At 47.0% G+C, this 27909-nt stretch overlaps 5 protein-coding genes across 5 annotated transcripts; 3 read left to right on the forward strand and 2 right to left on the reverse strand.

Annotated features, from left to right (window-relative positions):
- Nucleotides 1–242: 242 nt before the first annotated feature.
- H6S33_004298 (uncharacterized protein) lies at nt 243–2836 on the forward strand (the record flags this gene model as incomplete). The annotated part of the gene is made up of 5 exons (XM_044835643.1): nt 243–774; nt 976–1037; nt 1099–1335; nt 1396–2502; nt 2561–2836. 5 exons carry the CDS (start codon nt 243–245, stop codon nt 2834–2836), a joined length of 2214 nt encoding a protein of 737 aa, XP_044691036.1.
- Nucleotides 2837–6888: 4052 nt separating this feature from the next.
- H6S33_004299 (uncharacterized protein) lies at nt 6889–7716 on the forward strand (the record flags this gene model as incomplete). Its single annotated transcript, XM_044835644.1, has 1 exon — nt 6889–7716. The coding sequence occupies one exon, from the start codon at nt 6889–6891 to the stop codon at nt 7714–7716; it is 828 nt and encodes a 275-aa protein (XP_044691037.1).
- A 2638-nt stretch (nt 7717–10354) lies between these two features.
- H6S33_004300 (uncharacterized protein) lies at nt 10355–12635 on the reverse strand (the record flags this gene model as incomplete). The annotated part of the gene is made up of 3 exons (XM_044835646.1): nt 10355–12123; nt 12183–12287; nt 12389–12635. 3 exons carry the CDS (start codon nt 12633–12635, stop codon nt 10355–10357), a joined length of 2121 nt encoding a protein of 706 aa, XP_044691038.1.
- Nucleotides 12636–18882: 6247 nt separating this feature from the next.
- H6S33_004301 (uncharacterized protein) lies at nt 18883–19254 on the forward strand (the record flags this gene model as incomplete). The annotated part of the gene is made up of 1 exon (XM_044835647.1): nt 18883–19254. One exon carries the CDS (start codon nt 18883–18885, stop codon nt 19252–19254), a length of 372 nt encoding a protein of 123 aa, XP_044691039.1.
- Nucleotides 19255–26693: 7439 nt separating this feature from the next.
- H6S33_004302 (uncharacterized protein) lies at nt 26694–26990 on the reverse strand (the record flags this gene model as incomplete). Its single annotated transcript, XM_044835648.1, has 1 exon — nt 26694–26990. The coding sequence occupies one exon, from the start codon at nt 26988–26990 to the stop codon at nt 26694–26696; it is 297 nt and encodes a 98-aa protein (XP_044691040.1).
- Nucleotides 26991–27909: the final 919 nt, after the last annotated feature.

Consider the following 27909-nt stretch of genomic DNA (forward strand, 5'->3'; position numbering starts at 1 on the left):
CTTAGAATCTAGGCATAGCGCAACCCAGCTTGCTTAGCTCCCACACACCAAACCCTCAAGAAATTTCGACCTTCGGATCACACTCGCTACTACCCCCACCCCCGTCACCCGCTGCCTACCCCTTTCTAGATCACAACTCTAGGTAGAAACATCGGCCTTGAATTAACAATAGCAGCTCTTGACTGGACTGGTTTAATCGAAACAACTGTGAGATAAAGCTCAAGTACAAACAGAGAGAATAAATGGAGGGTGATTTGAACCTCTCGCAGGCGCTAGGGGGGCTGCGGATTGCAAATCAGACAGAAGACTCGCCTCCCCCGTCACCCCGTACGGGAACTTCGTCAAACTCAAACAACACTTCTACTATTCACATCCCAGATCTTCACTCCTTTTATTCTCACCAAAACTACTCTGCAAATTCACCAACAAGCAATGCGCCAGCTGGGAGCCAGTCTCCAAGCTCATCTTTTGTCGGGTCGCAGCATTCAGTGCCACCGCCTCGCTCTACATACCCCCCACCCACTCCGCCGTCAAGATCGAATTCCCAGTTTGCCCCAGGGCCATATCAATCTAATGCATCCTCTGGCTACCCCTCGCAAAACGTTTCGTCCTCCGCGTCAATCAATTCGAATCCTCAAATGTATCCCGACTATGCTCGCATGACTCGTGAGCCCTCGCGAGGATCATTATCAGGCCCTTCTGGAGCAGCTTCTAGACAGACACAAAGAGAGCGTTCCAACACAGACAGGTCCTACCGTCAATCCCATCCAACAGGTCCGTACCCCCCTCGTGTAGGAAGCAGCAGGGGAATACCACTCCCAATAAGATCCGGTGGAGAAGAAGGTGGAGGGGGAGGAGGAGGAATGTATAACGAGAATGGACCTCTCGCGAGCAGTGATGAATGGAAGGAGAAGGGTGCAGCTATGGGGATCCAAAAGGACGTCGATGCTAACGGGAACACGGTCACACGTGTAGTGAAGAAAGGGGTTAAAGATTTCAACTTTGGGAGAACTTTGGGAGAAGGAAGCTACAGTACTGTATGTTTAGAGTTTCGAAAAATATTCGATTTTTGTCCTCTTTTGGCTGACAATGTGATAGGTTGTTGCTGCTACTGATCGAACAACACTGAAAGAATACGCCATTAAGGTCCTTGATAAACGACACATCATCAAAGAAAAAAAGGTCAAATACGTCAATATTGAGAAAAACACCTTGAATAGGTTGGGGGAACATCCGGGGGTAGTACGATTGTATTATACATTTCAGGACGAGAGAAGTTTGTATTTTGTGCTAGATCTTGCGGCGGGTGGTGAGCTTTTAGGTTTCCTGAAAAGGGTACGTTACAAATCCATTCATTATTTATCTCAGGCTGTGTAAAACTAATTAATTCTGAAGATGACTACTTTCGATGAAGAGTGCACTCGGTATTATTCTGCACAAATTTTGGACACAATTGAGTATATGCATATAAAAGGCGTTATTCATCGCGATTTGAAACCCGAAAATGTACTCCTCGACGACCAGATGCGCGTCAAGATAACGGATTTTGGAACCGCCAAGATTCTTGATCCACCAGAAAAGACAGGGGACGGAACGAATGGGGATTCAGCTAATGGTGCAGGTTCATATCCTAATGACCAAACAGAAGGTGATGACGCGAAAGCAAATTCATTTGTGGGAACGGCAGAATATGTTTCTCCGGAACTTTTGACTTACAAGGCAGCTTGTAAGGCTTCTGATTTGTGGGCATTTGGGTGTATAGTCTTTCAGTTACTCTCTGGACGGCCACCTTTCAAGGCGGGGAATGAATATCAAACGTTCCAGAAAATTGTCAACCTGGAATACGAATTTCCAAAAGGGTTTCCCCCGGTGGCGAAGGATTTGGTTGAAAGACTGTTGGTATTGGACCCTGCGAAAAGGCTAAGCATAGAACATATCAAAAACCACGAATTTTTTGAAGGGGTTGAGTGGGGTCGAAAACTTTGGAAACAGAAGGCGCCGAGGCTAAAGCCGTACGTCGCACCACCAACAGAAGCAAAAATAATCAAACTTGACGATTATGCCTCCGCATCTAACTCCTCATCTCACCGGAATGGAGCATCATCGAATGGAGGGCCACCGGGCTCTAGGCCTCAGCCTCCTCGTGTTATCACCGAACTGGCACCACCAAGCCAGCTTGATATTGAATGGTCTCCAGTTTTGACTAGGTCTAATGAGCGGATATTGAAGCTGGGTAACGCTGTTGTACACACTAGTCCGGCACCTCATTCTCCGGATGGAAAGGGGGGTGTTAATAGTCATGTAGAAGCACCCAAAAAGTTTGCCCGGTTTTTTACTGGAAACAACAGCAAGAAACGTCAAAGATTGGTGATGATTACAACCTGCGCCAGAGCCATCGTTGCAGCCTCGGGTGGTGACAAAAAAATGAAGATGGAGATCAACCTACAAGGGTCAGGCGTCATTGCGAGGAAGGTTACTGACAGCACTTGGGCTATTGATACCGTAAGACCTATTACACGATTGGTTGCTGAGTGGGTAAATAACTGACGGTATTTTTCAGCGCGACAAAACATACACCTTTGAAGATCCAAAGACCTCAGCGAGCGAGTGGCTGGAAACAATAGATCGTGCCCGGGAAATCGCTAGTGCAAATCACCCACCAGACGATAGCTTTATGGCGAGCACCTTGTCCAGCCCTTCATCTACCCTCACTCTTGAGGCAATCACCAGTCATTCGCACCAACAAGCACGTGGCACTGGTGACAGTGGCGATGGGCGAACAAACAAAAGATTTTCGAAAAGGAATTCTCGACACGGTTTAGCAGCGGTATTTTGACAATTGCGAGCGAGGAATTGAAGGGATATTTGTCCAGTGTGCATCACTGGGGGGGACTTTGGAGAACAAATGTGGATATATGCCGTTTCTCATTCTGTACTTTTTTTTACTGGGCTTGGCGCAGTGTCAGTATTGTTGGTTGCTCTGGAACGATGGGATTTGCAAACACTTCTGTCAAAGATATCATTGCAGGGTGTTTTGAGTATTTTTTATTTTTTTATTTTTTTGCGTGATCTCCCCTATGTCGTTAGAGGTCGTTTACTGCCTCTACTGCCTCTACTGCTACTACTCTCAGTGCTCTTAGGATCTGTGTGTTGATTACCTGATCTACTGCACGTTCAGGCGCTTTACATATATCTTGCGTATTTTGATAACTTTTTTTTGTTGGTTCCCCTCGACATTATTGGGATTTGGTAAGGATAGTACAGGTGGTTTTTTTTCTCTTCTATCTATTTTTAGGAGCACGGGTTACCTTTTTTCATGATTTCAGTACTTTGTCGATCTCTTTCCTTAATTTCCACACTCACAGACTGAGTTACATTTTCGTTTGTTATCCACTGTCTGCTTTTTCTTTTAACAAAAGCATCATTTTGGATCGAGTTTGCCGTCCTTATTAGATGTTCATTGTTCGTTGTTGCTCATTTTCATCTTATTAGTACAACTATCCATCCAGCCTGGGAGTTTTATTTATTTATTTCTTTTATTCTGGGGGTTCATTTCAGTTTGCTACTCTAAATGCGTCATAAACGCCTCATTTACCACTCAGTTCCCTTGTGAATGTACGTATCCACCGACGTAATGGGCCAGAATGGGAGAGTCATTCTTATTCTTGGGCTTACTACATGCGGTATTATAGTAGTCTCCATGAGGAAGATCGCGGAAATAAGGGATAGGGAATTCGGGCATTTTTATTTTTCACATCATATTAATGTTCGGGGATCCATTATCAGTGCGCTATGTTTTTTTATAGGGAGGGAAAGTCCAAAAATTTGTTTGATTGGTTGTACTTTTAGAGTACTCTTGCATGGTTGTATTTGTTTTTCTAGCACACTTTAATTATTTGGCATCGTATTTCGCCAAGCTATTAAGAAATCTCACGTACATGTAGTTCATATGTAGAGTACATGTATGTATGTACATATGTATGTGCCGTACTCGTATTTTCCTGACGTTTGTGGACGCGACTGATAGTGCATGCCATACAAAAATACGCCAAGCTCATGATTTTGGGTGTATGCAATAATGGCCCAGTTCAAAAACGTTAGGAAGATACTAGTAGACACCGCCAAGAACTGGTTTGAATCTAACTAAATGAGGATGTACATATTAGGTACTGCGGTATCTAGGGTAGATGAGTAGAGCGACTTGAGCTGCTATTTTGCTGTTTAGATAGCTGATATGGGCCGCCATTTTAACTCACCTAGCCTGGATTCCGTATTACACCCCTAGCTCACTGGTTTTGAGGGCTTTCATTTGGCTATGTATATCCAGGGGGGGGCGGGGTATAGAAAGGAAAAGCAGCTTCATATGGATTCTCTACGGCTGGTGGATTTTTGTTTTGCTTCACTTCCTCCTCGGATCTCGATCTTGGCAGCTAGATGCCAACTATCGTAGATTCTATTTTTGAAACGAGAATAATTGCTTGTATGCATACCTGGAAGAACATTATTGGAAGATTTAATCAAATCCTCAAGGCACAGCACGGCACGAGATTCGAGTGATCGCTCATGAGGCACACTGAACGTACCTATATCCTGGTGTCCAGGCCTCGATGAGTGATGCACACAGCTACGTCACCATTACTCGTGCATCGGCACTAAACAAATGTCTTTGAGAAGACGATGGAGATATCCGACTGGATTGGAACTCCCGGGGGCTGGCTGGTAAACCGGGGTTGTAATTGGACTGGAGAGCCCGACCCCGCATATTGACAGAGCATGTATGTGGTTCGGGGAATATACCGTTGCTCATATTGCACAGTTTTGACGATATAAGTTTAGTCGAGTACGGGAGGTTGGATGTTTATTATTGGTAGGCGCGGATTGCCGTAGCCGCGATCTTTCGAAGGACGTGGGGTCTGATACTACTCTCTTTGCCGAATATTAATAATGCGGATATATAAGTCATTAGACTACGTTGTGTAGAGGAAGAGCTTCGAAGCCCTAAATCGCACATATGCCCATATATGAAGACACAGGCATAGATTTCGCAATACTAGAATCGTACCGCTCGTACAGCCTGAAACTAAGAAACTTAAAGTTCGCCAGACTAGACTTACATGATAGAGATATGACCTATAACTGCTGAGAATTAGGATTTTACGTCCCTGTTCTTACCTCCCCACTATTCTGTCGGAATCGTTATCTTCTGAATGGGCATCAGCATTCGACCTTTTTACTCAATATTCCTTTATCTATGCTATCAACTTCCCTTCTAAAGTGTGCGCCCTGCCCATCAAAATGATAATGTTTATCAAGTGGTGGAACACTGGTATTTGTACGAACAGAATGAGGAGCGCCAAGGCGTGAGGGGTGCTGTTAGTCCTAGGGCAACAAACACCTCGAATCCTGCCAAGTCTCATCACACTTCAGCATCTATCCCTTGAACGCTTTATTTCTGCCCAGAGCAATCGGCAATCTGTATGCACCTTTCGAGGCCGGTGGGTGCCGTTATTTTTCTAGTAAGTATCGATATTGCTTGTGCAGCCCCGAAGGCCCAACAAAACTACTGGAACACCTAGATCTCTGATTTTGATCAGTTTTTCGGAGGTAGCAGATAGACGTGGGGCCCTATATACACCTTTTGATGGACTCCTTTCCATCCTGGGCTTCCAAGTTCCGAGGGTCCAACACCTCACTTGAGTAGGTTTAAATTTGCCATTTCATTTAGTTAGTTATATACGAGGGTATGAAATCGGGAGAAGGGATATAATGCTTGCAACCCTTTTCTATCTCACGCTCATGCAAGGGACATGTCTACTCATTATATTATATATCGAGTCTTTTATATATCGATATATACATACCTGTACCGTGATCGATAATCTAACAGCAATACATAGAACATAGGAAGAAGACATAACAGTGCATCCGCAGGCTGCCCCCGGATATCGCGGATTGAATTCTCAACTCCTGAGAATAAACTAAGGATTTTATCTCTAGTGGTGTGAGAGGATAAATCATCAACCGTCGGATACCCGGGTTGATGCCGTACGAGGTTCCTCAAGAAGCAAGCTTTTGCCAAGTGCAGGGGAAGTCTTTCTTCCTGGACCATCTGGGACGAGCTAGCAAGTCTAAAACTCAAATTTGTTCGACGGTTATGGTTAACCAGAAGGTGTTATTCTATCGGTACCGGGTATTTATATATCCTTGCAATTAAAGTAAAAAACGAGCCGTGTTCCTGACTCATTGGAAGCGCTGGTGGCAACATGATCACAGGGGCGTCCGAGTGAGGAAGGTATATATGAGCTTTGCTTTTATTTTCACCCTTTTTGTGGGACTGATAGATGTGACGATGTTTATGGGCAGAGAACTGAAGGCCATGCCAGGTGAGTTTGGGTGCCTACAGACACAGTTGACCTCCAGCAAAAAATGGTGAGGAGATCAAAGACAAAGAGGAGACCCTCTCGTGGGCCCACAAACCTGGTCGTCGGTACAGTTTAGTGTATGTCCCAATTGAGATCAACAATCTTATATCTAACTGCAACTGTTGAAGAAGAGTCACACTTGCTAGCGAACCCCAGGCCCCTGTCTCGGCTACCTCGGATCTCTGCTCCCTTTCCTAGAAAATCATTTAGGGTAAGTGATCAAATATTAAGCTTGCATTAGTGCTATCATAAAGATATAAAGTCTCTATCATTTCCTCCTCTTTTTTACCCTTCTTCATCGAACTTTCGGTAGTCCCACTCTTTCGACAGACAACTTTAATTCCGTCCGATCCCCCCACATTCGTTTCACGAAACAAACCAGCGTTCAACTATCGCTATCTATTCGTTATTAATTAATCAATCAATTGCACTTGCAGTTATCTAATAATCAATAAAACCTTTCAAAATGCAATACCGCACATCAGCCCTCGTTGCCCTCTTCTCCGCTACCACCGCCCTTGCCTACCTCGACTGCGGCGGCGGCCGTGCACCTCCCAAGACCACCGTCCCAGGCTGCCCCGGATACGTTGACCCTGCAACTGTCGTCCCAACATCAACTGTCGCCCCAACATCAAGTATCGAATACTATAGTTATCTTAGCGCTGATCTCAGTGACTATGACACCGACAATTCTTACTATGAATACGCCACCATTACCGCCGAAGGCTCTGTCGTCACTGATCAGCCTGAGGTTGGGGCGGCTGCCAACGAATACTACAGTCTTTACATTGACAATGATGTAGTATCCGGATGCAACTGCAGAGGATATCTTTGTCAATATGCCACTCCTGGATGTGTAAACTTGGACGCTTCTAGCACCATCACCGCCAATCCTGGGTGGGAGACCAAGACCTTTGATGAGGAGGCTTATTCCTCGTACATCAAGACCGCTTCATCTCCCAGTGGAGAGCTCTCCATCGATGGTTACAGAATCGAATTGATAACGCCCGTCCCAAGCGCCTCTGGCTACGCCGCTAGCACTGCCACCAAGACCGGAAAGGCCTCTGCCACCGCGACTGGATCCGGATCTGCTACCGGAGCTGCTGTTACCACCATGGCGACATCAACACTTGCGGCATTGTCTTCCCAGGCTGCCTCTAACTCTTCTTCCAATGCGACTGCCTCGTCGACTGGTGTAGTCGTCGCAAACACAAATTCGGCTTCCACAATCTCTGGAATGACCAGTCTGGTTGCTCTGTTGATTTCTGGGGCCGCAGCTATTGTTATGTTGTAAGCAAATGATGTATGGGGTTTATGAGGCGGGAGTATATTTTAATGGAGCTTTTCTAATGAGTGGGATGGGTTGATGTTTCTTGGGTGCTTTATTGTTGATATTTGGTTTTGGCGGTTTACCTGCACGCTTGACTATGTATGTATTTAATTTTATATAGAGCATACCTGGACTCTCGAGAAGAATATCAACATGTTTTGGGAAATATTTGGAACCTACTGTGAGCAACGCGAGTGATAATGGCGCATAGACTGGCATAATCACCGTAATAATTACATGCAGGCAAAGTCATCAGAGGGACAAGATTGTACCTAATTTGAGTCTCTGATCTTGAGGGGATGTGGCTTTCCGCCACCCTAGAAATTCTAAAGTTCTCACGCTAGGTTGAGCACCCGTATAGTATAGGTTTTGCTTTTCTTTAAAAATTCCGGAGGTTTCGTATGGACCAAATTTTCGAGAGGATAGAAATTATGCTAGTTAGGTTTTTTTTTTTTTTTTTTTTTTTTTGTAGCCTGAGACGGACGGCATTTACGAATTTGTTCAGTTTCATACATCCATCCAGCCTCCATACACTTTTTTTTAATTAGCATTCTCATCAATTTAGAAAACTTTCTCGATGAGAGAGTTCCAAGTACTGTGACTGACTCTACCCGGGCCCTGAGCTCTGTAAGGCGCGGATTGTCAATGCTATACCCTCGGGACGTGACCGGATTTGCAGACATGGTATCTCACTCACACCAACCCTAACCCTTAATCTCGGTAGCAGTAACAGATACCTCGATTAGCTAGCTAGCATATGTACCCCAAAAATAAGAAATTACCAAAAAATAGAATGTCCAATCTATATAGAGAATCGACAGAGCTGGAGAATGGTCGTTTTAATTTTTCCTCTATCTAATTTCTTTTCATGGTGTGATTGGTAGGGTGGGGGGTATTTTCCGTTTCGCGACCGACACCATTCGCAGCCCTCACAGCGCACATCCAAAAAATCAACTCACTGACGCTCCCCACGATACCAGAGATAAAAAGTCAAAATGAAAAAAAATGGAGGCGCGGGGAATCGAACCCCGGACCGCTTCTATGCTAAAGAAGCATTATACCACTAAACCACGCCCCCATTGAGATAGCTGCCACTTTAACCGATTTATATTATTCATTTTTTGGCCCAGCTTACAGATAGGGTTAGCGCTAGACAGATAAGGCTTGGCGGTCTTCGGAATTCGCCGCTGGCGTCGGCTCTCGCGGCGATTGAGAGTTCATGATTGTGGGGAGCTCTGGTACTTTGGTGGTGTGGAACGTGGAGGATGAAACTCTAGCGAGGCCTACTCTACGTACATGTAGCTTAGGTCCTCCATGCTTCTTATTTGGAGAGATAAGTAGAGCACCTATGTACCTATTTAGTGTTTTTATCCCTTCGTAGCTGTAACGCTGCCCACCGCTAAAGTTGGCTGGCGCCATAAAGTAGGCAGGTAACGTAACCCTCTTTCATAAACCGTTTGCCCTGAAGTTTACTTCAGGGTATGGGGAGAAATGTGAGAAAGGCCAAGACGACATGATGTATGTAGATGTAGTTATCCTGTTCGATATCGCGAAAAATAATCAACGACCTCCGCCAACAGATTGTTTTACATAACTCTGGGGACGAAACTATGTACTTCGAATTGGGTAGTAAAAGCAGTCTCCTATATAAAAGACTACTACAAGTGCGAGAAAGGAGGGGTCGAAAGCCGCGCAGCGGCTTGAGAGCCCGACTTCGAGTCCTTGTAGAGTAAGAGTACTCAGATACTCGTTGCTAAGCGCAGCGCAGCTCCCGTACCTACTCTGACCGAGGGTTAGGGTTAGTAAGTAAGCCGCTAACGCAACCCTCTTCAATAAACCGAGGGCTAGGGTTAGTAAGTAAGCAGGTAACGTAACCTTCGTCCATAAACCATTTGCTCCGACCGATATGGCTACTAGGCCCCCAAGCTTTTTTTATCTTGATCTCATTGTATCTCACCAAAATTACAACCTTCTATTATATCATAGAAATATGGGTTAGTATCGATCGACAGACGAAGGAAGGGATAGTGAGAAGGCTATCCAGAGTCTCCGCGGCCAGATTGTATATAATAAAAGAATTATCACACTATCATTCCTGGAACATCTCAGCACACGGAAAATCGTGTTGTGTTGTCTTTAGGAAACGACTCTCTCCGCTCACCACCAGGGATAGGGTTAGGGCGCTTGGGACAGAGAATCTCTTCTTTTCTTTCCAGCTTATCTTCCTGCTGCAATATCGTTGATCTAGGCTATCTCTATATACGGCATGAGACCACTCTCTTGGATCCTTTTGCAATGATAACATTGGTGCGCGGGCCCGGGTACTATCAAGGATAGTCTTATTTCTTCTTCAAAATCGCCGATTCGGGTGCTTCTGTCTTACCAGTTTAGTTAGAGAACACCGCGGAGGAGGACAAAGAAATCTACAAGTAGCGGAGGAGGAAGGAGGAGTCGAGGTGAGTCCTGTAAAATTAATTAATTTATCAACTACGCGGTTAGCAATCATCTAATATACAAAAAAAAAGCACAATCTAACCCAGCATCTATCTAAACACACCATACTTACCCCCCACCCGAGTGACACCCCATGACGCACCCCTACCTACCAGTGCGGCACGCCCACACTCGCCATCGCCAGACACAGCACGCTTGCCACGCCCTCCCCCAATATCAACCCACTCGCCAATATCACCAACCTCGTCTCCTCACCTTGCCACCACCATGCCACCCCACCGCCTACGGCCCTCGCCAGCGTGAAGCTCGGGACATTATACATGCCCACGGCCACCGCGATACCTCCAGGCACCCACTCTCTCCACGCCGACCCCTTCAGCCCCCACCCCCTCGCGAGCGTTGCCGCCGCGCCCGCCGCAGCAGCAATACACGCGGCTGTCCACGCGCCCCTGGGCAGACCCTCGCCGCTGACGAGCCGTGCACAGTCCACCCACACGTATGCCGTGGGTACCTGGAACAGCTCGCCAGGCACGGGGTAGACCGTTGTGTAGAGCCTGTAGACAACGGCGGAGACCACCGCGCCAGCGACGGAGCCGATGAGCTGGCCATGGAACTGTGCGCGGGGCGAGGCGCGGAGGAGGTACCCGGTTTTGAGGTCCTGCATGATGTCGCCGGCCTGCTGTGCGCCGGCCTCGGAGATGGCGCCGGCAACGAGGTTGGTGAGCACGCTGGGGGTGATGAGGGCGAAGAGCAGCTGCGTGAGCTTGCTGATGCCCGACACGGGGTTGAGGTCTGTCTGGCCGAGTGCGCGCACGCCCATGATGGAGAGGAGGAGGGCGAGGGTGAAGGCGGTGAGAGTGGCGGGGAGGGGAACGGTGGGGAATACGAGGGTTGTGGAGAAGATGCAGAGAAGGCCGGAGAGGAAGAGGCCGATGAAGACGGTCTTGTTGGAGACGAGGTGTGAGGGGGGGAGGTCTTCCGCTTCCTCCTCTTCGGGAAGGTCGTGGTGCGGCTTGCGGGGGCGCCGGTGGTGGAGTGTCCCGGCGACAGATTCGTAGGAGCTGTTCTGCGCGCCGTCCTCATCACCGCCCTGCAGAAGCCGCTGGTAGGATCCTCCGTCGCCCTCGCCACGCCTTCGTAGTGCCATGACTGCGCGCACCGCAGGCTCCAGCACCAGCCCACCGAGCGAGACGACACTGTCGCTGAGCATGATTGCCAGACTGACCCACACAATCCAGCCGCGGCTGCCCTTCACCCAGTCGTCGACGGGCCCGGGCGCCCAGCCCTTGTGTTTCGCCAGCGGCGACAGCACGCCCCATCCCACCACCGCCCCGAGCAGCATATGTAGCGTCGTCGAGGTGCCCATGATGATACCCTGCCCCACATATGCAGGACTTGGGTTCAGCGCCCAGAGCCAGTGCGTTGCGAGCCCCCGCCCAAAGACCGGGAGGTTGCGCAGCACAGGGACGAAATAGGAGGCAAGCGTGTAGGCCGCGCTCACGCAGAAGGCGCCGCCGAGCAGCCGTGTCTTGGATTTCCAGCTGCGGGCGTGGTCCTCGGCGCTTGGTGGGCGCTCGGGTTCGGCGCTGGGGGAGGAGGTGGAGGAGGAGGAGGTGGAGGAGGAGGCGACGAGGTTGCGGGTGTCCTTGCCGTGGAGAACGGCGATCATGAGTGCTGTTGCGGTGCCGCTGGGGAAGGGAAGTTTCTCTTTGACGATGACCTGGCGGCGCAGGGGAACAGCGAAGAAGACGCCGAAGAAGGCGACGCCGATGCTCCACAGGATGAGCTTGGGGATTGAAATGTGGAGGGGCCCGCCCTCGGAGGGGAGGAGAAGGGTTTCGAGGGCGGGGATAACGCCGACAAAGCCGGCGGAGAGGGGCATGGAGCCTACGGCGACTGCGACAGTCTGGACGAGTACTGGTTATGGGTAAGTTTGGGCTGACTGACTGCGCTGGGGGGTGTAGGGAGACAATTACCATTCTCGGTGGGCGTGAAGGGGTACGAGAGGTGCGCGGAGAAGGTCTTGAAGAGCGCGAACCCGATCAGGGATGAGGGCATGGACATCATGGAGACCCAGCCGGCTATAGGAGGAGAGACGGTTTAGCTAGTTGGCATTGGTGGATATGGGGGTATACAGATCTAGAGGTATGTATGCACCACCCCCGGGGGAGAGATCACTAACTCTGCAGGCCAAAATACATGTTTGAGAAGTTCACGATCGTGCCCACGAGGAGGCCCACGGCGACTGCGCGCGTTGTGAACTGGCGCGTGTCTGCCTTCTCTTCATTCTCGGGCCGTGGGTCTGTATCTGTGTCTGTGTGGACTGCTGTTGGTGCGGTGAGGCTCCTCATTTCGACGTCTGTGTCTGGTGGTGTGAAGTGGAAAGGAGAGGAAGGGGAGCTGGAGGGCATAGACGTCTCGGACTCCATTTCTTTCCCTTTCTTGTTTGTCCTTTCCTATATTTCTAATCTCTGATTAACAAGCAACCGGTGATCGGGTTCTAGTGCTGTATTAGGGGGGGATTATTCTCCGTGTCGGGGTTATCGATAAGGGCGCATTATTACAGCAGCCTCCTCACTCACATGACGCTATGGAGGTTCCGCCGAGTGACAGACAGGGAGGGTTATGATGATCTAATATTCTAAATAGAGTAGATAGAGAACGATCTAGGAGTCTGTGTTACTTCGGTTGGTCAAGTAGAGCAGGGTAGACTGTGGGTCTCCGAGAGATCTCTCTGTCCTCCCCGAGATGCTCTACCTACTCTAGATGAAGATCGATAGGTATCCTCCCCAAAGTAGACATGCCAGAACCCGCCAAGATCGGTCGTGGAAGAGATGTGCATATTGCAGGGGCCATGACGCCACCGTTCCAGATATACAATGCATGCTATATGTAGCAAGACCAAAGTATTGGATGAGAGAAGAGACGATGGTGATATTAACAGGACTACCTACTAGAACAGAAAGCTTTATACGATATAATTGAGGACAGCTTGTCACGTCTCTCCCGCCTTAAGTCCACAGTTGTAGTCACGTTTCCTGTACGGCTGTCTCGTGCCATGTTTCTTGGCGCCAAGGCTCGTACCTCACGGAGCTTCTTCGTAGTTAGAAAAGTGCACACTCGATTATTGGCAAACGTCTCCTCCGGGCAAGCAGCTCGCCGCATTTCCCAGCCATGAGCTTCGCACATCGCTACCTTGTCGTGGTTTCAGACTTTGGGACCGAGATGAGACAGCTACAGTTTCCGGTAGAATTATTGCGAAAACAGGGGTAGGCGAGTGCGCTAAAAGGTTGTGGGTCTTGAAAGGTGGCGAGTGGTCCTATTGGTGGGAAGTGAACGTCAATGGTTGATGGCGACGGTTGAAAGATAGTGGCGAACGAAGAATGATAGAAAAAATTTGCAGGAGTTATCAATTTAAAAACTGTGAATTGCCTTCGATACTCCTGTGAAGCACCTTTGACGGTTTCCTCTCCTTCCCCACTAACAGCTTGTTCCCTATGGTCTCGATCCGGACAGAAGATGTCAGTTACAGGCAGCGATGCTATGTACAAGCACTCCGAAATAATGCAGGTTGGACATTTCAACGGATTGCTAGAGACCAAGGTCTAGCACTTTCAACTGTCTACGGGATATGTAGGGGACCAGCTACACCACAGAGGGTAGGGAGGTGTGGGCGTAAAGTAAAGATTGATACTCCTACCCGCCGTAGGCTTGTATTTGAAGCTACTTCAACAGCAGAAAATCGCCGGAAACCCTACAGTGAAGTCGCCAACGAGATGGGAATTGAGGCTTCTGACAAAACCCTACGGACTGCATTTGCAAAAGAGGGCTATCATCGTAGGATCGCACGGAAAAAGCCTTTTTTGGACCAAGTCAAGAGAGACAAAAGACTAAGATTCGCACTCCAACACCGCCACTGGACGAGAGAGGATTGGAGGAAGGTAATATGGACAGATGAATGCTATATCTGGTTGGGAGGGTCACGCAGAAAGATATATGTTACTCGTGCAGTTGAGGAAGAATGGCATGATGATTGTATTGCCCCTAAATTTGCGAAAAAGGATTCAATCATGATATGGGGGGGTATTCTGGGCTCAGGTGGAAGGAAAACAATTAGGATATGGGAAAGAGAGGACTGGGGGACAATTACAGCACATACATATTGCAATCATATCCTCGTACCCCTCATACACCCCTTCTGGTTCTGGGAAAGTCATGCAAATGGGCAATGGTTATGGTTGATGGAAGACCGAGCCCCAGCTCATACTGCAGCACTTACTCGGGTGAGTTCTCAATTCATATTCTGTCAAGTATTTCTTTTTCCGCATTTTTTTTCTTTTTCTTTGACTGATATGACCCGCATAACAGCAACACCATGAATACTTCCAGATACCTACCATTGACTGGCCTCCCTCCTCACCTGATCTAAACCCAATTGAGAACATTTGGAGTCTCTTGAAGGACCGCCTGAATACCAGGAGACCGAGGCCTAGAGGAAGAGAAGAGATTAGGACAGCAATATTGGAAGAATGGGATCTTATTACTGCAGAGGAGATCACTAAATATGTAGATAATATGCCAGAGCGTATACAGGCAGTCATTGATGCAAATGGAGGGCACACCCGCTGGTAGTCATAGAAGAATAGAAATTTATACACTCGTTCACTCACTTGTTCACATTCACTCACCCGTTCGCCACCCAAATTTTGATATTCGCTAGGCGTTTTTTAGCGCACTCGCCTACCCCTGTTTTCGCAATAATTCTACCGGAAACTGTAGGCTACCTATCGGTACCGCCCAAGCTTCCGTCGGGGCGGGGCCGGGGTCGATCTAGCTTCCTACCAGTGGCAACGAGAGGGGAAAGTGCATTAAGCTGGTCAGCTTATCTACAGTTCAAGAGTAGGTACAGTCGTTCACAGGCATTTGGAGCAACCAGTCAGCAACCAGTCAAACTGCGAATTTATCTGCATGCAGTTATCAATTTGCACTTTTATGCATGTTGGGCTGGAGAAACGGGAATCATCCTTGCAGACTGTTGTGCAGCAACAGCGACTCTGGCCAGGCTGTTTTAATGGTTGGGGCTGTCGAGACTCGAGAATATTCGCCTTGGGATGGATGAAGAGTTACAGCTAGATTCGAGAATATTCGCCTTGAGGATGGAGTTGCATCTAGATTCTCGAAGGTTGGGATGGGATGGGATGAAGAATTCTATATTCTCGAAGGCTGGATGGGCTGGGAGGCTGGGCTGGGAGGCTGGGCTGGGATGGGCTTGGCTGCGGGAATACTAACGTTAACATGACTGTGGGTTTTCATCTACTCTACTAATCTATCAGATAGCTACCCGCAATGTTCCCGGGAAATCATTGGCCAGGCTAGCTACCGAATCCCAAGAACACTGAAGGGTTATGAAAATGTCTCCGACACTAGCAAGATCACTACTACGGACACAGCCATGGTCATGGTGGGAGAGAATGGAAAGAACGCCCGTATATACCGCAAAATCTCAGGAATAGCAAATGGAACTGGACTGGGAATATTGGGCCAATGGGTAAGCGGTATTCCAGCCCAGTCCGACTAATACCGGCATGGAGCGTCTGGCTGGTTGGGTGTATCTAAGCACCTATTGGGTCGATATGCTGTGCATACTCAATCAGGCGATTGAGAACACGAGACCACAAAGTGCACTTTCACCTACACTCTGATTGGCTATGCACCAGTCATGACTAATACCGGTGAGACTTTTAATTTTCGTCAACAAAGTGCACTTGCACTACCCACTACGGTCTTCATGGCATGAAGAAGGAAAAAAAAAACTATAAGAGATACCTTCTCCTATATAAGTAATCAATGGAAACCGCAGTTTCTGGTACTTTTTCTGCATGGCCGTGAGCACTTGGGTAGCCTGAGTGAAGTATAAAGCCGTGGAGGTGTCGCCTTGCAATGGTGGGACTCTCTTTACAGGATATCAGAACCTTGATAGTTGTGAGAAATCGGAAGTAACGGTTACCTGAACTGTGTGTAAGTGTAATGGCAAGAGGCATTGTCAGGTATCGATCGATAAAGCATCGATTATATGGATATGTCGATACAGTCTGGATAGGTCTAAGAGTATTCAGTTCTCTACACTATCTTCAGTGTCAAAAAGAAAAAAAGGTGAGAAAAGAAAAACGGCAAACCAGATCATGGCCTTGTAAAAGATACTTGCACATCCACAACAAGAGGATAGCAGGCAAAGTACCAAACACCACCAGTCGGTTCAATTTAAATAATACCCAATCTGGTTCAAGATCGGTGGACACCTTCACCGGGGTATGGTCAACATGGAGGTGTGATCAATTCCAAGTTTTTTTTCTAAAAAGGCAGTCGATCTGCCCTCTGCGTATCATTTATCACTCCGGCGTATATCTGAGATTGACCATACCCCCGACCATATTATCCCAGTGAAAGGGTCTAGTACGGTAGTACCTAAAGTTCAACTTCCCATCTCGGCCAAGCACGGTTTTCAACCAACCCTGATAAGAACTGCGAGTCGGCGCTGACCAATCAGAATATATTACAATTATGATAGGTACATATCAGTTGCACTGCCCGCTTGGCTGTCATTTTTTTTTACAGGATTCGAAAGATTTGTGACTACGAGACAGGTGCTTTCATGATCACTTTAAAAGCACACCTTATGAATTAACCAAGGCAAACCAGGGCTCATGGCCGGGACATACATGACACACGAAATAGTAGAGTATGCAGATTCCGTAACAGGTATTAATAGTCGATCACACGTTTATTTCATACATGCAGAACTGCAACCATACTGGCTAGGGCTGTCAGTATGTAGGTGAAAATCAGCCTGACCGTGAGCATCTGTAGATTATTGAAAAATCTTTTAGAAGACTAACGAGCCTTGGGCTTGTGGATCGACAAAGCAAATAGAGCCTTTGCGTAAATAGAACCAGCTCTATTTTCCGGTAACCTGATTGGTGCCGATCATCTCATCAGCTAATTAGATAATCTGAATTTATAAGAGCTGTAGGTAGTCTGTGCAAAGGCTCTAATATCAAGAATCTGGCTGGGCCTATGCCCATAGGTTTTTGAAACGTATGACGGCATCTCATATTTAACCTTTTCATTAGTCGATGGGAAGGCTCAGATCTCTTGATTCATGTACTACTAGGATTAAATCAGTGTTCGCAATCCCCTAAGCACCAAGTAAAATAAGGACTGTTCGCTCACCTGGTGACGGTGGATTCTGTCGTCTGACCGCCATCAGATATCACCCAGTGAGTGAGTATAGAATGAAATGCCGGATGATATGTCATGATCTCGCACGCTGCATGCATATCATCAATTGCAATCGCGCACCGCCATAGTCCCGAGAAAGCAGGAGATATTTATTATACGTTAGGCTAGCTCTCGCAGCGGAGGACCTCCGCAGTTAACAGCGTCGGGTAAGTACTACTCTCGATCCTCGTCGACATGTTAGATATAGCCGAATACGGTTATTGATTAATTGCTTTTATGTAAGGTTGGAAGAATCTCTGAGAAGATGGTTCTACTTTGTGCCATTGTGCCTTGCGAGTCGCGATCATGGATTAAGCCGGATGCAACAGAGAGATGTGAGGGGTCATGGTTATCGACTGTAAGGTATGAGGAAGATCAAGGCTTAGTGATAAAATACACAAAGATTTGGGGGGAGTGCACTGCGCTTCGAAATCATTATATATTACTCTGGGGGCCGTGTTGAGGAATAGGTAATACAAGCCTAGAAGGCTCCCCTGTCTCTGTAGTACCAGTGTAACGTAGAAATTAGCGATACTCTACATATCGTGCATGTCACCAACATAAGCGTTAATTCGCCTACAGTATTGTATGTTAGTAGGTGTATACTAGATGATCGTAGACGTTAGATTAATTAATTTCATGAGCCCGAGTCATTCTCGTATGTACTCCATTCCTCAACCTCCTTCCAGCCCTACACATATATATATATGCCTAAATATCTGCCTACAAATCGCGATCACTGCCTCTTCCAGCCTCCGGCACTCACTACTCCACCCTCGTGCTCATGATCAGACGAAGAGAGGGAGAGTCCTAAGGAACAGATATATAATATAGGTACACAGCCTCTCTGCACATGCATAACCTAATCTTCACGATACTCTGGCTGAAATAGGCCTTTTAAGCGAGGCTTAACTACATTAGTACATAGTCCCCTGTTGAAATGATTGGTGGTACACATGCACAATCTGGCCGGGCGCAGGTCTCATGAGCTCACGGTCCGCAAAAACTTGGATTGGGGAAGGCCAGGGGCCATTGGATATTGATCAAGTCGATTGAGAAGGAAAGGTGTATATAAAGTTGGGCTGATGTGTCCTAAAGACTCACACGTAGTAGAAGTTCGCACAACGGAATATACAATCGATCACAATTTACACGCGCAGAGAGCTAGATTTTTGAGTCAATTCAATCCAGGGGATCCGGATCATTAGCTGGCTGCGGATATTATCCTACTACCACTATATAAGCTACTTCATCTCGATGTCAACAAAAGAATATCATCATACCATACCAATCACTACCTAGTTCCGCTCATCTCAAACCTATATCACAATTCTACAATCGATCCCACGATAAGCTAAGCCCAAAAGCACCAATCAAACTACAACAACAACCATTGCTATGTGCAATTTCACAATCCATACCCTTCTCCTACTCCTCCTTACCCAGCTCGACCCCACGGATGCTGCTCCTGTCTCTCTGCGCAAGCGTAAAGGCGGAGGCGGCGGTGGAGGCGGTGGAGCTGCTGGAGGCGGTGGAGGCCGAAGCAGCGGCGGTAGCGGCGGTGGAGGCGGCTATGGAAGCAGCGAAGGAATGACCTGGAAGATCATCGTCATCGTTGTTAGCATTGTCGTCCTCCTACTCTTCCTATGGTGGTTCCTACCCAGATATGTGTTCCCGAGATATGGGTGGTGGCAGGAACGGATGGCGAGGAAGGCGGTAGAGAAGGAAAAGAAAAAGAGCATAACCGAATCCGGTGCGTCACAGATATAGTCGCGGTGAAAGGAGTTTTGATTCAGTTTTTTTTTTTTTTGATGGGGTTTAAGTTTTTTATTCGTTTTCTTTTCGATGACTTTATGGGGTTTGTTACGAAATTTGATATCGCAATATCTCATGGGGAGTTTTCAATATGTATACGTTACTGGACTTAATCGACTGTTTTGGGAGAGGCTTTTTTGTGTTTTTGTTCTCTCCTCTACGCCTTCTAGATCTATAGACTTTCTATTATGTTTCCTACTATTAATTAATTTTGGGAAAAAAACAAAATTGTACCATATGCATACGATATCTAGATCTACATGAAAACGTTATTATTACTTTCGCGTCATAGCATACAAAGATCGCCACAGCCAGACTTAGGACTATCAGGCCATGACAGATACCAAGCATTAACAGCCCACGCCTCTCCGTCTCAGATCTTTTTTAATCTTTTTTACGCAGTTTTGAAAACGAGTTTGATATTATGATCATGACGTAGAGAAACAAACCGGGATTAAAGCAAGGCTTGCGCGCAATTGGCTGTTCTGAGCAAGAAAGTCTCATCAAATCTGGCATGATCAGCAAATATGTCTCTTGGCGTGTAGTAACAATTAGAACAGGTTACAAGGCTGGATCATGAAGAATCACTCTGCGTTGAAGATGTCATGCCCATATCAGTCGAGCAAATGCTGTAGGTATCTAAAGATAAAAAGGTTGCTTATTTACTAACCCTAACCCCTTCTCGAGGTTAGGGGTCTATATATATATCAGTCAGAGCAAATGTAGGCCTAGCAAGGCCAAGACAAAAGGTTACCTACGTAGTAACCCTAACCCTTCTCTTCCAATTCCCCTAAAGCTTTTAACCAGGCAAGATATCTGATAGAAAGGTAGATATAGTCATGAAGCAAGTGGAGCAATTTTATCCCTTAGGCGGTCAGTCCAAATCCCAATGTGTTACCGGACCTGATATGGTGCTCCGATGAACTCTGTTACTGTTCTATCATTGTGGCGATAGAGCTCTCTGGCGTATGGTAATAAACTCATGCTCAATGAGAGAGTGAACACTGACAGCGTTCATCAGAGCATATTAACCATATCAGGTTCGGTAATACATTGGGATTCGGACTGTACTGACCGCCTAAGCTAGGGATACCCATTTATACCCCCCAAAAGGTGCCACTTCACTGATCTGTGGCGGCTCCTCAGTGAGGTGGCTGGAGATTAGCCTTCTCATTGGTCTAAAGTTACTTTCTAGCCAGGATTATTCCATTTGTAAAAGCTGAATGTCACCTTTAAAACTAGGCACTGTACATATTGGAAATAATAGGTTTTTCTTCTTTAAAACTAGGACCCCTACCTCGAAGTTCCTTTTACCCCTGTTTCATAATCTTTTATTACGGCGGACTGATGTGTTCGTACCCGGGTTCTGGATACTTGTACAATAATTCTCGGGTCGGTTCAATGGCGAATGGGAGTCTTTGACCAATTATCTGCATAGAGTGGCTTTTGGTTAGCCCATTCGCCAAGACAGGTTTGTCATTGACTCGGAAATGACTGAAGTGCAACATTCGACTAATCGTTAACACACTATTAATAGCTAATACTCATGCTCAGCCACATGTAAACCATGTTAATCAATAGCCATTTACCTTAACCTTCCACTGATATTGTCCGTAATATTCAGAATCATAATTTGATAACTCAACAATCAAGTAAAACAAAATCAATCAGCCTCTGCCAAGTTGTAGACAAGCAGAATAGAGAGACATGCTCTCGAGCCCAAGTAATTCTCGGCGCTATGGAGCGCGACGATTCGAAAAATACTCTGGGTAGTACAGGTGTCCTAAAACTATACGGTATCTAGTACACAGAGGCGGTACCCGCGAGCAAGACGGCTCAAGCCACGTTACGTTCTACTGATTCACACCAGATACTGTGCCTTGATATATGACTGGGTAGCAGAAAACCTCTTCTTTTATGTCATCTTTAAACCCTCAGTCAGGCCTGATTCAAATGACGGCTGCTAGCCGTATACAGTAGGCTATGATATCATGAACTCTATGACTGGAGTTGTTTGGCACAGCCACCCGTGACGATTTTACCGTGAGAGTATGAGCCCTTTTGCTGGGAGTTCAATACGTATACATCATACCTGCTCTAAGCGGCTAGTTGTCGTCATTTGGAACGAGCTGTGTTCAGCTGAACGCGGGCAACGCACATCCTATCATTGAGTTCATTACAACACGCTAGGGACTTGATGAGGGAATGGCACTACGGCGTTCAACAGAGTATAGTTGCCAAATACGGTTACATACCTTTCGATTTCCGATTTGACCTGACGACCGAAGGGATGCAATCCTACGAAACCTATCATGATCAGAACATCAACTTTCCCGAGATCAGAGCTCACCAAATGACTGCAGCCGAGAGACCTATTAAGTGTAGGAGAACCAAAACAACTCTTGTGTGAAGGCATATCCGTGTTACGTAGAACCTTCTCGTCAGCTTAGTAGTGACATAACATGCCAAGACACACCAAGTACCGATCCCGAGTGATATTACATGATTAAGAATCTTTTTGTTTTGTTTTCTTTTGTTTAATTCATTAATTGATTAAGAATTGTTCGTCATTACGTTACACTCAACTGCGAAAGTTTTGATGACTTTCACGGAGCTGTTTTAACCCCTCCTCGTAGAGTTTTTCGAAATACTGGTAGCAGCCAAAAATATTTTTCTCCGTCTTGACAGTGTCCTAGTTGCAGTTTCCCCCATCTCTTTTAGCAGCACCGAGTCCCCTCGTTTTTCCAGTTCAATCTTCTTTGAATTAGAAACCATCGCTCTTAACTAGCGGTTTCCCAATTTCCTTTTGGAGCGATCGGTGGTGGGTTAGGGTTGTTTTGTATTTTTTTTTGTTTAATTCATTAATTGTATGCAGCCCAGCGTTGTTTTGTAGGTACATGAGTAGGTTTTTTAAACTTGTTGTAGTTAGGGCTTAGTTAGTATTTATGCAGTCGTAATTAAACCTTGAGGATAAAAACACTTCATTTTGCAGCTCCGGGATAATTGTACGTGACAAAATAACATCGTCTTTTTCAGTAAACTGTAAAAGCCGGGGCGAGACCCCCCCAACTAGCCAGCTGGTCAGATATATATATCCTCCTTGCTGGTGGTTGATCTAGTCGAGAGTCGACGTGGAGTTTATGTTCGATCTGACCACATGAACCGCGGGGTAGAAAAATTCATTCATTATATGTTTTAGTCTTCAGTCTCATACCACGGTGCTGGTAATAGAAATGTATTAGTACGGGAAAATCACCACGAGCATGTTCGACCTTGTATGTAGAGCGATGGTATGGGAGTGGTTGAGTAAAGATGCACCATGTCCTGCCGTTCCGGAATGATACGTCTTTAACCACAACCCTAACCTAGCCTGTCTGATCATCAAGTCATATATATATACTCCCGCTCTCTGCGATAAAGTAATTTCCCATCATCAGGCTACTGAGCTTAGTGCTTCATAAGTTCACCTAGTTTAAAAACATGTATTATCTCTGTAACCAGGGTCTATGGGGTTCAGGTTCCTATGCAGAGTTAACCGTACATACCGAGTGGCCATGGCGATGTACTTGAAGACTCCTGGCCTTATTAAAATAGCTAACATGTTAAGAGATATATTATGACTAATAAACTTTAAACTCCGATATTTGGCCTGAGAGGAAACTGCTACGAAGTTTATTTGGCTTTTGTAAAATGACAGCGAGACTGGACACGTTTGCATAGCTTCATAATTTACGTCGTTCTGTTCGCTCTGTTACTATAATGCTACCATACAGGACCTCTAAGTCCAAGAAATAATAGAACACGGTTCTAGCATCGCCTATTCTCATCCCATTGATTTCGTCCTTTTCACATCTGGTTATTTACCGAGTGATATCTCATGATCCGAATTTCACCACAAAAAAAAAAGGAAACCCGAAATTCGGCCTTTTATAGAGTCGGGCATCAACTAGTATCTCACAAATATCAATATTCCATGTTCCGGACGAGTTTTGAGTATTACTCGCACCCCCATTAACCACCGATCGGCACCCCCGAATCACGATTCCGAACACAAGTCGAAACACATCAACGCCAAACCGAATCGCCGAGCGATATCAGCCCCCACAGGCCTGCTTATGTCTTTGTTTGGTTTTGTTTGGCAGCAATGTGTAATATTCACTCAGCACGCACCTGAGTGCATATCGAACTCACTTACCTACACCAACCTCGATTGTCGAATCTGACAACGCAGGAAAAGTGCAGATGTATGGGGTGGATCGGATGGACCAAATCTCCGACTCTGTTTGAATTCGGCTTCGGATCGGGTGCCGGATGTCGACGACGATGACGATGTATGTACGAGTGATGAGTACGCAGTGGGAAGAGTGGGTAGAGTACGTAGTCTACCTGATTGAAAACGGATGTACATATATATGTGTAACTGCTTATAATTAAGTAACTGCCAGATGCGAACGGTACACGAAGGACCGTATTACAAGAACATCATTTCCAGGCTGTGCTGACATATGCACCCGTTCGAGTAGAGCAAGTACAAGTAGATTACATGTATTTTGTAGTTGAGTAAACCTCCCTCCCCACATCCCTGCTGATCCTCGCTTCCATTTTGATTCGAAACCGAGGATCCTGGTATGGATTTACCGGAAGAAGCAACCAAGCAACCAAAGGCAACCAAAGGCAACCAACTTGAAGCAAGGCTCCGTCGCAGCCCGTAGCACCCGATGTCCCGAACCGTCATTATCTCCAGATGGTAGACTTGAGAGAATCTTCCATCAAAGGTCTGTCGCACAGGCAGAAAAACCTTAGTTAAACGCCGAGCCAGGGATAGGTTGCATCTGCATCATCTACATCATACATGTATATTCGCAAAGTTTCCCACTCCCTGCGCTGCGCAGTACTTCTTACTAAGATATTTCTTCTTATCTGCGCCTACGGCCGAAAGGGTCAAACAATCCCACCGATGGCCGGATCCCCGATGACTCCGCCGGCGTTGCGTGTTGCGGTTGGATCCTACTCTACGTGGTGTGCCAGAATTTGGTCTGTCCACGATGACTCATCGCTATAATAAGGGTCACGTGAAGTGGTGGTACAGTGGTGGGATATCAAATTAACGATTCATACTTTCCACGATCAACCACGTCGCCAGTGAGTGTCCTCGTAATCATATCAGCTTTGGAAATAATTCTCTATTGAGGCTATGCTGAGAGTCACATACGTGCTTCATCTACTGAGTCCCCTTAGGGAGTCAGAATCATGAATGAGTTGGAGTGGATATTAATGGCCCACTAAAGTAAATCTCGCGATAGCTACAAAACTAGCCGTTTGCAAATTGGGTTGTGGGGCTTGTGAGAATGAATTGGAAATATCTATGACTCTTTTTGCAAATGCAATGTTGGGGAGCGGGGGGGGAGAGATATGGATTGATAATCTGTTGGGACAAGTGGTTCCTGAAAACAGCTGCGCAAATTCGGAAAAAATCTTGGTGTCCTATCTTTCCTTTGTCCAGGCCTTCGAAGTGGATGGATGCATCGCGATATGCTATTTGTGGAACACAAGTACTCTAGATTACTACTCGTAATTTCCTAGCGTTTCCGAACACGACCAATATTGCATGACATACAAAAAGGTGGATTTGGCGCTTTTTTGTATGGTATGCAATAGCAGTCGTGTTCAGAAACATCAAGAATTTACGAGTAGCTAGTTGCAACCAACTAGAGCAGCTAGCTAACTAGCCCCGGCATAAACAATCAAACTAATCCCAAACAAAACCAAGGGTGTGCCTTAAAGAAGGCGATATCATGATCAGGCGAACTACCTAAACCACGGACAGGGCTGTCTGCCAAGCAACCGGCAGACACCACAGCTACAAGTTAGTAGAGTAGGGTCTCGTTGGTTGGCAGTGCCAAGGAAAAACACATTGTTCGACAGCTTGGCCCTCCCATCCCTGCAGGTTACATACATAGATCATTACCTCATTCGGTTGTCTCCAGCCAATCAATGGCCCATCAAAAAGATCCAAAATCTTGAAACCCAGATACCCAGATGGATGCCCATATCGAGTAGGAGAAAAACTTGGTTTTTTGCTGCTGCGCCGTTTTATGAGCTGGCTACAGCCTACTTTACTGCTAGTAACGTCCACGCAAGCAATCGGGGATCAGGTATCGATAAAGGGCAATGATGGACAGGAACATCGCACAAGCAAATCGCACATAACATTTGAAAGGCAATATCAAGGACCATATAATACATGTATGTTAGAAAGCCCCATCTAGACGACCGCCGTTACAAGGCAGATTCTTGATGCCATTTCTTCTTTCTCTGTCGGCTCCGCTGCACTTGATTCGTCGGGCGGGAGATCGAGGGGGGAAAAGAAACAGGCCGCCTAGAAACAGCTAGTAGCGCCTGGTAATGATTCACGAGCATGAAAAAAATTTACGTTGGTGCTGTTGCTGATTAATCCTTGTCAACTAGATCCGGCTGCAGCTAGCTGGTTGTTGGCTTTTTGGACCGAGGTATGTAGGTTAATTAATTGGAATCAATTGCAATACTCAACCCAATTCGCCGCTACCCGTGCGGAGCTCCTACGTAGAGTACAGCTATCATGAATAGAGTACCTTACCGGACTGCCTGAGCCTGAGCTTCAACTGCCTGAAGTGGAACGGGATTGAGCGGGAATTGAAATTGAATGGACCGCCTGAAGTGATGTGCTGTGCTTAATTGATGATATCTAAGCTATGTTATGCTATGTGGATGCACTGAGCCATACCATGGACCTGCCACTCATTCTCGGATCCTGCCCGCGCTGCGCTGCGTGCATTGCAATCGCCGTCCATTCTCGAGAGATTCCTCTTGCGGAAGTAGAACCCGAACACATATCTGTACTCTACGTCTACTGCAAATCAATTGACCATGAAGAAAACAAATAATAAAAAAACGCGCGTCTTATGTATGTCGTGTAGATATCGCGTAGGTAGGGTAGCTTGCAAGAAATTTTTTAATTTTGCATGTGAAAGCGATGCGATGCTCATCGCCAACAAGCAATCAGGCAAGCAGGTAGGCTAGCGGGCATAGCACAGCCACAACCTTAACTGTGCAGCCGTTGGAGAGCGGAGGTGCCGGGTTGGGATTGGGGTCACGTACCTGTGGCGAAGGGAGCAGCAGCGCATTCTCGGGCATACACTATATTGTACTGAGTGAGTGACGTACAACACAACACATCTGTACTCTATCATCAGCTACGCATCACCCACCGCCCATATCTGGCAGTCGCAGCCCCAACCAACCTCCAGCAGCCCAATCACACACCACGTCAGGGTTCGAGTTCAGCTGGACCAGGGACCAACACGACACTCCACAGAGCCTCCGCTTACATGCCTCACATACCTTACCCCGCTGCCCTACCTGCTGGCCCTAAACGACCCTACCCAGCGCCCTGGATCGAGCACGGAGCGGATCTTGGTAGCTGTGCTAGCTGCTGCCGTGGCAAGATAGAGTTGGAGTGCAAGGTGAGTGTGGCGGAGCATCTGGTGTTTCGTGCTCTTTCCACTAGGATCGCGTAGTGCCGAGATGTGAGCTGTCGCTTCTTTGTGGGGCTGGTGCACGCCGGTAGCGGTTAGGTCAGGTTGTTGTGTTGCGGTTATGTTGGGGGGTGCGGTGGGGGGTGCGGTTGTGTTGGGGCGGGCAGGGTCAGTCATAGCCGCACAACGTAACGTGCTACATGTTAATTAATGGTGGTGAATGTTACGGCGACACAACGACGACGTCATGGGGGTGGAATTTTTTTGAGGTGTTACGCGTGAGGTGTGATGTTGTACCGCGGTGTAGGTTATTGGGGTGACGGAAGGTCAGGGTCCGTCACGCGCGGTCAGGGAAGGCCGGTCAGGGCTGTCCGGCTGAGGCGGGGCGGGGTGGGGTGGGCGGTGTCAACGCACTCGATAGATGGCCCCAAGGGATAGACGTAGAGTAAAACGGGTTTGCATGAGTAGAGTGATCGATTGCGGAGAATGCACCTCACTGCACTGCATGTGGGTAGGAGATGTCCGGTAGGAGGTGTCTGGTATGTATGTATATGCACATTTCAGCTGGCCATGGATACAGATAGACAGATGGCCAGAGACAGATAGCGGGGTAGGGGGGCGGTGGGAAGGGCTAAGGAGGTAGGTAGCGGGTAGGGCTTGTATGTCAAGAATGTAGCTAGTAGTATGTGTAACGCGTTACAGAGGAGGGATGGGATGGGATGGGATGGGATGGATGGGCTTGCTTCATTCATTCATTCACTTCATTCATGTTCTACATTTCATGCGGGCCAGTCAATGCTCTACTCTCTAGTTACTCTAGATAGTGAGATAGTTTGTGGTATGTAGGATATTTGGCACGCCAGGTCCACGCCCCGCTGATAGAGTATGATCTACGCTTAGCTACTCGACCAAACCATGGGCGGGGGGAGGTGTTGGGCGCTGTTTCAGTCGTCACGATCCATCCACGATTCCTAGTATGTAGAGTACAGCAGAAGAGGAGTAGGTAAGATTAAGAGGAGGGGGCGTTAAGCATTGCATTTGCACTTACATTTGCAATTATCTACACTACGCTACTAGCTAGCTACTCTAAACGAGG

This window comes from Morchella sextelata (genome assembly GCF_020137385.1).
Source record: "Morchella sextelata strain SCLS chromosome Unknown scls_17, whole genome shotgun sequence".
NCBI lineage: Eukaryota > Fungi > Ascomycota > Pezizomycetes > Pezizales > Morchellaceae > Morchella > Morchella sextelata.